This window comes from Gymnoscopelus braueri (assembly GCF_963280865.1).
Source record: "Gymnoscopelus braueri genome assembly, chromosome: 9".
Lineage (NCBI taxonomy): Eukaryota > Metazoa > Chordata > Actinopteri > Myctophiformes > Myctophidae > Gymnoscopelus > Gymnoscopelus braueri.
The window spans coordinates 8127561-8140065 of record NC_137610.1 but is presented as its reverse complement, the minus strand read 5'-3'; the positions used below and the strand labels follow the sequence as shown (position 1 = coordinate 8140065).

At 42.9% G+C, this 12505-nt stretch overlaps 1 protein-coding gene across 10 annotated transcripts in view; it reads right to left on the bottom strand.

Moving 5' to 3' along the window:
- Positions 1 to 12505, bottom strand: part of plekha7a (pleckstrin homology domain containing, family A member 7a) — a 176388-nt gene that overhangs the window by 43325 nt on the left and 120558 nt on the right. For all 10 annotated transcript variants that reach the window (XM_080436725.1, XM_080436728.1, XM_080436733.1 and 7 more), the window contains 3 exons: positions 9663 to 9767; positions 7821 to 7893; positions 5112 to 5212 (listed from right to left, as the gene is read on the bottom strand). In XM_080436725.1, the coding sequence (XP_080292851.1) occupies positions 5112 to 5212; positions 7821 to 7893; positions 9663 to 9767 (279 nt within the window). The remainder of the gene's footprint in view (positions 1 to 5111; positions 5213 to 7820; positions 7894 to 9662; positions 9768 to 12505) is intronic.

Here is a 12505-nt window from a genome sequence, read left to right as displayed (position 1 = left end):
TCCATAAGCTGAAAATAGCTTGCTGCACTGGCAGTCATGGAGGCTAACAATAGCCAGGGCTGCCTTCCTCTCTGGATGGGCACACCCCCACCCCTACACACACACACACAGACGCACACACATGCACGGACGCACGCACAGACCACGCACACAGGGTCTTTCTGTCTAGGTTCTATTTTTAAAAACTCATTGTGTTTCTGAAGATAAGAGGGCAGCCGAGCTGCCCACTAAGTCCTGATATAAGAAACAAACCTGTAAACTGCTTCCATATAAATCTAATTTACATTGAGAAACAACATCAGATCAGCACATCTGCAGATAAAGATAGATGCATAGGCTCCTGATAGTTTATTCTTCTGTTTTGACAAATATTTGATGCATTGCCATCTGCTTAGTGTTACTTTTTTTTGTTGATAGTATGAGTTTGTTTTTTTCTGGCTACAGATTGTGTTTGTATATTTAGAAAATCAATAAGAATACAAATAGGTTGCATTTATATCCGTTTGTGATTTCTTGGAAATGAAACAATTGAGAGAAGCAACAGAGAGCAAAAGAGTGAGACAAAGACGAATGGTCATGAACCATAACCACAGGTTATAAGCCCAAATACATCTGCCAGAGAGAGATTCACCACGATGATGACAACAGAGGACAGGAGAGATGAAGAAGCCCAGTAGAGAGCAAGAGAGACAGAGGAAGAGACGGATTAAGATAGATTGAGAGAGAGAAAGAGGCCAAGATATAGATAAAAATAGAAAGAGGGTGCTTAAATGCACTCTGACTTACTCTCAGAGTGTGGCAGAGTGTGGCAGAGTGCAGAAATATTTTGGAATTTACGAACTGGAATTGTTTTGCCAGGGTGCCAAGATGTCAAACAGAAACACTATTGCTATGTTACATTTCAAAAAAACAAAAGAAAGAACAAAACAATTACAGGATATTCTAGACCTGTGATGTGTAAATAACAATGTTACTTTGCAATAACATTGGATTTAACAGTGAATTTGTGGATGCACTCCACCAGAGACTGAATGAGAAAGACAGACATAGTGAGTGAGAGTTATCAGAGAACATGGCAACACTGACCACAAAAAAAACACAACCAATGTCAGTCAAAAAGAACACGCGAGGACGTACATGCGCCGAAAGACAACAGAATATACACGCGTCATATATTCTGACGGGCTCAGACCAAAACAAAAACACACCGACAGCAGACAACAGGAGCAGGGATACATTTGGGGGAAGGAGCAGTACCTATTTTTGACTGGTCAGTCACTGGACGACCCCACGCACTCACACAGGTGGAGAGGCGGTCCCGAGCAGGCAGCCAGCCAAATAGGAGCAAGAGAAGGAAGAGGTTTCAGAGAACAGACCTCCATCGTGTTGACACTATTACGAGTCTCTCGTTATACATCATCTGGATCTGCCACCCCCGCACCGGTGGTGAAAATTAATGGGATTTTTGGACCCAGTTTGCTGGTCGTTCTGTCCTTACAGTGGGTGGAACAATTACAGATGACTCATGGTGCAGTCATTATCTATTTCATCTGCTCCTGCATGGTGACACAAGTGTCCCTTAGCTTAGACTGCTGGTCATTAGCTGTGATGGGAAGATGACACAATAGGACTGTTGTTCACAAAACACATAGAATATCTAGTAAATCGATAACATGTTCTGTAATTGAATTGTAACAACATGTGTCATCTCTACTTACATTATTCCACCACATTTAAGAACAGAATTGCTGGCGAATGGGATCCTAAAGCATTCAAGATGGACAAAACAACTAAAGCCTGATTTACGATGACGTGCGGCAGTGTCCCGCACCAATGATGGGACAGGATGTATCTGGAAAGTTCCGAACTGATGTCAACATAACGGAGGCCTATCAGGGACAGCTACAGGGAGGGGTCTCCTGTCACTGCTGCATGGTTGTTCCAACAATGAAGTTCAAAATCACATTGGTCGTGTCAGACATTGTGCATTTATGTGCACAGTAGTGATTTGATTATTCCCCACTTTCGACGGTAGCCTGATTTAATCTCACAGTACCGTCCTGTGAACGCAAATCTTGGTTTCCCTTTTCAGGTTAAGGGATTAAGAATAGCCTGGACAGACATAGTTCTGCTGGAGAAACCCAATCACTTGACCATGTCTTCTTATAGTTATTAAAGTGTGTGCATGAATTGTACATGGAAACGATCGCCTTTCAAAAGAACTCTCTCCCTCCAGTCATCACTTCACACACGCATCCAACATCCATGGGTACTGTAGAACACGTCAGCAATAGAGAGAAATGTCCTTGTAGGACATTCAAATGTCAAATGCTTGATGGATGAAGGCATTATGCCGTCTTCTATTCTAACAATAATAAAGTGGTTGCCATGGTTGTGATTTTCAAGTGAAACAAAGGCAGGGAGAGGAAAAACCTCACAATCTACTCTATACGGTCTGTCTTTCAATACAATAGCAAGCAGAAGGTTGATAATGACATCACGTCATTTTACCGTGGGGAAAATGAACCTCACATTCCTTTTAAGGCTAAATGTATATTTAAACAAAGTTACTTACATAAGAATTCGCTATGTTTTATACATACACTCCACTGTGTACAGACCTTAGCTAGTGCATCATGTTAGCAGTAAAGCTTAATATAAATTTATGCTTTCAAACAACGTGTCGCACCAGAGTACGTGTCTCACAACACATGTGAGTTCTGTGCATTCATAATCTCTGCAACTTGCCGACAGCGTCGCCACAAAATGTAAACGAGGAGGTGAATTTAATCTCGTGCATCTCCGTAACAGAGCTTACTTCGTCTTTCCAACCAGAGTACGCAACATTTCATGAAGGTGTCTGCGCCCATTCACTTTCTCAGAGTCACGCAACACCGTCTGCAAAGCTATACCATCCATAGTTTTGACGTAAATTTCGTCTTGCGACGCGTTGTTCGAAACTTGTTGTGCAAAGCAAAAGTTTACTTTAAGCCTTCTGTTAAACAGCCAATTGAGTGAACTTACTATGAAACAAAGCTCACTGACTAACCCATGCACAAGAAGAGAGCAATGTGTGTGTGTGTGTGTGTGTGTGTGTGTGTGTGTGTGTGTGTGTGTGTGTGTGTGTGTGTGTGTGTGTGTGTGCGCGTGCGTGTGGGTGTTTTTCACAGTAAGAGGCTCTGTGTAGATGGGATGGAGGCATTTCAAGTAAAGTAGAGTACCCATATTTGAAATGCCTCCTCCACCCCATCTACAAGGCAGTAGCTTTGGTTCGGCTTAAAAAAGGAACTGACTCAAAGGCAATCATGAGCTGAACAGAACAAAACCTCTTGAGAGCGATCCCAGCGAGGATTACGAGCCAGCTGGCCCGTTCACAGTGGCCTGACTGGCCTCTTTCTTTTTCCGTCCCTCTTTTACCGTTCAAATTGGCACACTGTAAAATAGTGTTAATTTAACTATGATAATGTAAAAACGTACCCAAATGGACCCTTCAGGGGCCCACGTGAGTTCATTTTTACAAACTCACAGTTTAAATATAATTTGTTGGGGTATTTTACTGTACTCTGTAAACTAGGCTCCATCCCTCGGTCTGTCCAAGAGCAAGAACGGGTTGGATATGCTATGAAATAAAATCTTCACACAGTATGTATCCTAAATTCAGTGATTTTAAAGCTTATAGAGCACCGAAGTCTGACGTAATTTACACATCCTACCTGGGTCGCGGTTCCCCCCCCGCCCCCGTTCTGAATTCCCACAGATGTGTTTAATATCACGTCAAATAAGAACTGTGTTCCAAAAATAAACAAATGACCCCGGCGATTTTACTCTTATGGATATGAAGCATCAACTGGCGGTGAGAAAACGCTAATGTTACTTCCGCCGAATTAGTAAAATTTTCACCAATAACAGACTGTATCAAATATGAGTGACTGACTATCATAAACGATACAGAGCCACCTCCCTGACAATTTCGCAGAGACAGTTTGTTTATTTTTGGACCACAATTCTTATATGAGACGATTCTATGATGACACAATGTTATTCTCCATAGAGAAATTACTTTACGAACCAGGGGATGAACGAGTGACGTCAGGACTTCAGTACTCTATATTAAGGCAAAAATATATTTATATAAAAAAAAGATATATTGTGGATATGCACTACAGTATGTTCATAGCAAAATATAGAATGATACATTCACAATAATGGATGATGAATATTTCCAGAGATGTGACCACCTTGCAACCTTGGCTTGGATTGAATCAAAACCACAATACAGTGCAAACCACATGGTGAGCTTTTATAACCCATGCTGAATGCAATGAACAATTATGAACATGCAATGAGCAATTATGCTGTCATTGTGAGAAAATTATACCATAATACTAAATGTTTTCGTATGTTTGTGTGAGGGATGTACTGTATGTATTGTACAATATGCACATGCGTACACAACTGATGAATTAATTATATGTTTATGTGTGTTTTTGTGTGCAGAGTTGCAGCAAGTGGCATTGCATTGGAGAGGTGTAATTAAGTTTCCACCAATGAGGGCAGAGCAGAGCAGGGTGGCTGATTGGCTGCTTGTCATTTAGCAACTCAAGCAGTGGTGGACAAAGTATATACTCAAGTAACTACTCAAAAGTACAAATTACGAAGTAACATTTTCAGAAATGGAAACTCAAAAGGATGAACATCAATGCTATCGCAGTATTCATTTGGTCCAGCTCCACACAGAAGAAAACAACCCTAAAATCAACATAACAGAAGTTTAAAAAAAGGCAACTTAAACCACAAGGAATTTTCAACAGAAAATTACCAAGTACAATTAGCATTCAGAAGTACAGGAATACCATACTTACAGTAATATCTTGAATTATGTACTTTATGAATGATGTTATTTCGTAGTGAATGGTACTGTATATGGACCGTTATGACACAATAGAGTTGCTACGGGTCAGCCGTGTACTGGTTATCATGTGTACTTTACTTTTTACTTTATATTACTTGGTAATTTCTGCTGAACTAATGGTCTGCAATTTAAATGTTTACCCAACAATTTAACACAGAGTTTAAAAATAGACCTGTGAGGTTAACATAGCGAGGTGTACCTTGAAAGCGTATTTGCGACTGATGTGGTCCTCCGGTCCAACAGGAGACACAACATAGCTGGGTAGAGGAATACTTCCCAGAACAGACTCCTCTCTGCTGTCTGAGGAGAGGAGGAGAGGAGGAGAGAGGAAGAGAGGAAGAGAGGAAGAGAGGGAGGAGGGAGAGAGGGAGAGGGAGGAGGGAGAGAGGGAGAGAGAGGGAGGGAGAGAGAGAGAGAGACAGAGAGAGAGCGTAGACAGTAAGGGGCAAAGAGTACGGTAGATTTCACTCACCACTTGCTAAATTTCCAACAAGCACTAGTACAAACACACGCCCACACACACACGCACACACACACACACACACACACACGCGCGGCTCCTGCCCACACACACATTTTTCACCTCCACACGGACACACAAGGGCATGAAAGCACCCTCACAGCTCCATATGTCCAGTAGACATGCACACACACACACATGCATGCACACACACACACACACACACACACACACGCATGTACTATACGCACACACGCACACACACACAAACACAGAGATGCAGCTATGCAAGGTATGCAAGGATACAGACTATACACATACAGACTATAGACACACAAACACACACACACACCCGTCCAATCGTAATGAGTTCACACCTCTATAAATACACACACACACTGAACATTGTGTGCAGTGTGTGTCTGCATGTGATTCCGGTTCTGGACAACCGCTTATCCCAACGACTCGGCGACAGGCACCGCACTCCCTCGAGTCCTTGCAGAGTCCTGCCTATATATGGGCGTGTCGGGTTTGTTTATGGTTATGTTTTGAGTCAAGAGTGACGTGGCTGTGGTCCGCCGGGCCGGCCCTACCCTACATGCATGCACACTCGCGTGTGAGCACACGCACACACTTTAACAATAGGTGATCCTACTGATGTTATGATCAGGATGTCCTGACTGGCAGAAAAGCTGCTGGGATTTTAGGGATTTACCAACCATTGTGGCCTACAGTATATTGCTAGTATAGTGTACTCACTGTGTGTGTGTGTGTGTGTGTGTGTGTGTGTGTGTGTGTGTGTGTGTGTGTGTGTGTGTGTGTGTGTGTGTGTGTGTGTGACTGTGACTGTGTGTGTGTGTGTGTGTGTGTGTGTGTGTGTGTGTGTGTGAGTGTGTGCGCGCGTGCGAGAGAGAGAGAGAAAGCGAGAGAGAGGCTGTTTTTGAAGCACAGGATCTCACATCTTATATTCTTCATTTGACTCTGAAATAGCTTGAGAATTATGCAATTGTCGGGGGAACAGTATTTCTGGGCTCAGCTAAGCCCCCAATGTCTCAACATCCTGCTCCACATTTGACGGACAGATGCAGGACAGGAGGGAGAGATGACAAGGGAAGACAAATGAGGCACGGCTGAATGCATGGACTAATACACAGACAGAGAGATACTGTAGAAGAATGTATACTCTGTACTCTGTAGTAGGATGGGGTCACATGGCAAAAATAGCTGATCTACAAGGTCACAGCGTGTTGCATCGCGGCGCATAATGAGCTGGTAGATCAGATATTTTTGGCACACAACACTGGCGTAGAACATCAGGCTTAATATACAGAGAGATGAAAGATAGAAGCATGGAGGGATGGAGAGGGAGTGATAATGGAGGTGTAGACAGACACTGAGACACATAATGATGGATTGACAGGTGAGAGACAGAGGCAGTGTGTGTGTGTGTGTGTGTGTGTGTGTGTGTGTGTGTGTGTGTGTGTGTGTGTGTGTGTGTGTGTGTGTGTGTGTGTGTGTGTGTGTGTGTGTGTGTGCACACAGACTGAGAGACAGACAGACTTCTACAATACTGTAGCTTCATGCCATGAAAAGGCTAAATTGCAAAAAAGCAAAGAAACAAGCAAACAAAAACCCGCTTTGAATATTTAGAATGCATTCACACTAAATCCATGTGTACAGAATATTTTCGAACAGCATTTTGGTCAGTTTGGTAAAAAAATATTATTTACAGGATGGGACCAGTGCTCATAACAGAAGCCATGTGCACCAGAGGTTTCTTGTAATATATTGTAATGTATTACAAGAAACCTCTTGTGCACCGTTCGTCATTAACCATGCGGACATTGTGGAAATGAAGAACAGAATATTCTCGAAAATGCAACAGAAAATGCAAAATGCAACGTGCAAAAGGCTCCCTAAAGGCCAATTTATACTGTACTGCCAGATCCCTGCCAAACGAATGTCCCTTGTGTACTTGAGTGACATCACTTACAGTAGCTGTGTTTGACATTCCAGCTTGTGTAAACTACACACAAAGCTCTTGGAATTATGTCAGCAACATTCAGGCAAAGAGAACAGTGTGGTGACAGATTACGTGGGTTTAATGCGTGTCTAGAATATTCCATGGTCCATTGGGTGTCAGTTAGTGTCAGTGCATAAGTGCAGTCTATCAGTGAGAGGCAGGCAGGTGCGCAGACCAGGCTCAGACCCAGACTAGCACAAAACTTTAACCACATTAATAGTAACCACTTGAACCTTAGTGTGGGGGGAATTGTTTTGTGCTGGTGAAGGGGTACTAGTAGGGGTACACTACTAGTTTGAGAACCACTGATTTGTATTATCTATCATTTATTAAGTAACTAATTGCTAAAAGGCTCCTCTGCCTTCCTACTGGCATTTCCTCAACAAAAGCACAGGAAGCTAAATTGACCTTGATTTGACACTCACCTTTATAGTAGAAGAGACAGTAGTCAGCCAAGACAAACCACTTCCGCTTCCACAGACGCATTCCCGAACTGTCCTGGAGACATAGAGGTACAGACAGACAGACAGACAGACAGACAGACAGACAGACAGACAGACAGACAGACAGACACACAGACAGACAAACAGACAAAGAAAGGGATTATGCTTTAGTCACACAACATAATAGAAAGACAAACAGATAGACAGAGAATGACAAAGCAGCAAAGAGAAAGAGATGGATCGAGATGTAATGAGAGCAAGAGAGAGAGAGAGAGATTCAGAAAGTGAGAAGTAAAGAGAAAATGACAGCAATAACAGATAATAAATGACAGAGAATAATGGTGGAATAGAGCAGGGCACGGTGGAGAGAGACATCAGGAAAGAGATCAAGGGAGTGAGCGAACAGCGACCAGAGGGAGAAAGAGAGAGAGAGAGGAAGAGAAAGATTGGAGAGAGAAAGAAAGAGGGCATGCAAGACAAAGGAGAGAGACACAGAGTGTCATTTGTGAGGAGAGAGAGGTTTACGAGCGAGGAAGAGCACAAGAAAGGAGTAATGAACAAGGGAATGAGAGCGATAATGAAAAATGAGATATAATGAAAGGAAAACCTAGTGAGGTGGACACATAGCGACAGATAACGACCGTGGACAAAAGGCAGGGAGACAGAGGATAAAAGGGAGTGATCAATTATACTCTTTTTATCGGGTGGATTCACCCGCCACAGCTTTTTAACTCCATGTTCTATCTTTTAAGGTTCAAAGGAGAGTAGACGGGTTTGAAGTGAAGCAACTGATAGAAAAACACTTGCACTTGCAAACAACGTGCAGCTTATTCCAATGTGCCTGTGATTGTGTGTAGGCTATGCAATGTTAGGGTGGGGGTATGTGTGTGTGTGTGTGTGTGTGTGTGTGTGTGTGTGTGTGTGTGTGTGTGTGTGTGTGTGGGGGGGGGGGGGTGTATTGCAACTAATAGGTTTGGTTTGAGAAAGAGAAAGTGTGAGTTTGGGTGTGCACACATCATGTATGCACACCCAAACTCAACTCACATATTATGTGAGTTGAGTTTTTATGTGTCTTTTATGTGAACACATGCATTTGGCTGTGGTCGCATTTTTCCTGTATGTTCTTGCATACAGTGCATGCACTGCACTTTAGTGTGTGTGTGTGTGTGTGTGTGTGTGTGTGTGTGTGTGTGTGTGTGTGTGTGTGTGTGTGTGTGTGTGTGTGTGTGTTCCTCAGACGTGTGTGTCTTGCCAATTCAACATAACTGCATGGTGCTATTACACAGCCCATTTGTTTGCCTCGTACAGGGTACAATGATGCTATATTGGGGACCCGTGCTAGCACTCTGAGCTGCCAAACCCACTGCTATTTACGGAGTAACTTCACATACACTGATACACACCCAGTCTCCAATAATAGCCTGGCTCAAGCTACTGTAACTGTATGCTCTATATTGTTATACACTGATATCAAGCGTCACCAAATCTGGGCCGTCTGTTAAGAGCTCTTTCTCTTGAAAGTGGAACTCATTATCATAGCGGTGCATAGCATCTAGTCTGGTTTAAATTTTACCGCAGTGAAGCGAAAGGCAAGGTTCTGCATGCACAGACAATAACAATCCTAGTTTTATTCCATTCCATTATATTATATTCAAGAGCCAAATAGAGACATTTAATTTTGATAGGCCCAGCTACAGTATAATAAATGGCAATAAATTGTGTGTGTGTGTGTGTGTGTGTGTGTGTGTGTGTGTGTGTGTGTGTGTGTGTGTGTGTGTGTGTGTGTGTGTGTGTGTGTGTGTGTGTGTGTGTGTGTGTGTTAACCTGCTTGTATAGCCATCCTCGAACCACTACAGGGACGTTTGGGTTTCTCTTGATTGCCTGATCTCTCTTCCCAAAGCTGTGAACCCTTCCAGCTGATCGGGACACCTGCGAAACACACACACACACATTTACATTCATTGTTACCACTTAATTGATTAGAGGAGTAAAACAACTGTAGCACACAATATACTAAGTTCTTGTCGTACAGCGGGCGTTTGGGAAACGGAGGGTTCCCTTGTTCAATCCCCGGCTCCCCCTGGGTTAGTGTCGAGGTGTCCATAAGCAAGAACCACAAACTGCCCCCGATGAGCAGGTTGGTGCTTTGCATGGTTCCCTCTGCCATCGGTATGTGAATGCAAATGGCTTACCCCTCTCTGACACATAACTTCAAACCAGTTTCTCAAACATGACTTTATCCATGCACTGAGACTACTATATGTCTGTGTGTGGGTTAAGAAGGTTTACCACAACCCATACAGATACAAGCAGCAAAATGGAAGTATTTGAGGTCCTCAAAAAATACTGTGCCACAACATAACAATAACGAAAAAAACAAAACTAAGTTAAAGTAGGAAGAAGCCTTCAGAATAACTTGTGTGTGTGTATGTAGCATAAACATATCCAGAACAAGGACATAAAGTACACGCACACACGCACGCACACGCACACACACACACACACACACACACACACACACACACACACACACACACACACACACACACACACACACAGTAGCAGCTGGCCGGGTAGCCAAGCATAACACACAGTGACACATCACAGCCTCAAACAAGGCAATGTGTACTGCTGTTCCTACATGTGAGTTCTGTTGTGTGCCATGTACTGCACATTATGAGGCTTGTCCATACTGTGTGTGTGTGTGTGTGTGTGTGTGTGTGTGTGTGTGTGTGTGTGTGTGTGTGTGTGTGTGTGTGTGTGTGTGTGTAGGTGTAGGTGTAGGTGTAGGTGTAGGTGTAGGTGTAGGTGTGTGTAGGTGTAGGTGTGAGAGTGTTATAGTAGTCTATTTTTAGATGGCGGGTAATTTTGTGGAACACTCTCCAGTATCTTCCTGCAGAAGAGTGTTCAGTGTTTCAGGAGACTAGAGACAGGCCTGAGCAGCGGAGCTGTTTGATGCATTAACACTTTGGTGTTAACCAGCTGTCTTCTACAGTTGGTTACTGGGAGCCTCATCCCAGTATGACAAAAGTCTTTAACCACATGAGCCCTAGCATCCTTAATCTGGGGTGATCATTCACTGAAAATAGTAGATCTACAAGCTCACATTGTGTCGCGTTGTGATGCGTGGTGAGCTTTCAGATTTGATGTCTACCCAAGCAAGGATGACAGACCAGTCTGCATGTTCTCGATTTACTCAGCACTAAGTATACATTGCAACATCCTACTGTAGGTTTAATCTAGCACGCGCAGGAGCAGGCAGCAGGAATGACTTTCGCAGGAATCATCCTGCAGCAGAAGAAGCAGGCAGCATCAGCAGTATAAGCTCAATCAGCTCCCATGAGGCGCTGGCTTAAATACCCTCTTATCATTCCCTATCAGGCAGACAGAATCAAGCTATTCTTACCTACCACTCACAAGGTGTTTCAATATTAGCTTCCTGCAGCCATCATCAGAAATGAGGCTGCAGACCTAATTATGTGCAGTCTGTTCTCTCATCTCTATTTGAATCACAGACCTTTTAGACACAAGGGTCATTGGCTGGTCATTGTGACATGTTCTGATATCATATGAGTCATTATGTTTCATTACTCCTAACACATTCACTGCCAGGGGTTTTCTAAAACAGGCTGTAGCTTCTGCCAGCATTTTTAAGCATTCTGGCTAATCGTTCAAGAACCACTGAATATTTATCTCCATTATGATTGATCCCCTGATGGTTGCTAATCACGTGTGAGTGCTTTCACTGTGCTTCCGTGAAGAGAAAATATCACTTGTTATACGCCGTTGAAAATAGCATGTTTCGCCAAAAATACATCGTAAAACACAGGAGCCGAGATACAGAATATTTCCCAAATACTTTAACCAGGAAGTGAATGGAGCAGTAAATCTTTGGATCGCGTTATCTCCTGGTTCTGTGTTTGTTTGTTTTTTTATGACGGATATCTCTGTCAATGGCAGGGAATGTAGTTCAAGCAAGCAGACATGAAGCCATCTCCTAGTCTGTCTGTTCAGCTGTCTAATAAACATGCGTATTTACTCAAATACATACACACTGTAAAATATGTATCTTGCATATCACTGCATAGTATATAAATTCCATAGCAACATCAAATGATCTTGCGCCAATTTTGTAGTAGTAAAACCAGGAAAGCATCTTTGTCATTTTAGATTTTTGCGTTGACTATTCAAAAATAGCAGATATACAAGCTTGTACATCTGCAATTTTTTTTAACATTTTTGAAAAATCTTGAAAGTGCAAACTACTGATTTAGATGGATTTTGTAGAATTGGCCTCAGGTCTTAATGGGTTAAATAGGATCGCGCCTAGGTGATGGTGATGACAGCCAACACTCTGATTGGCTTAATTAATGTAATGCCGAAAACACACTCGTGACTAATTCACGGCGTGCTGAGCCAGGCGCTAACACATTGAAACCACAATAATGCACCCTGTAGAATAGATGGTCAAATTGCCGCAATGCGCCATGGTGTGAAGTTCTGCTGTTAAAAAATACGGCCCACAGTCTTCAACTGTGCGATTCCAGCTTCCCAGTGTATCCAGTCTTCAAATGTTGGTCACTGGGAGCTGCCCAGTATAAACACAGTGCTAAGCTGGTTAGTTCTCTTTCACTTTTGTGTCTCGCATTTTTCCAGGGACTCCATGG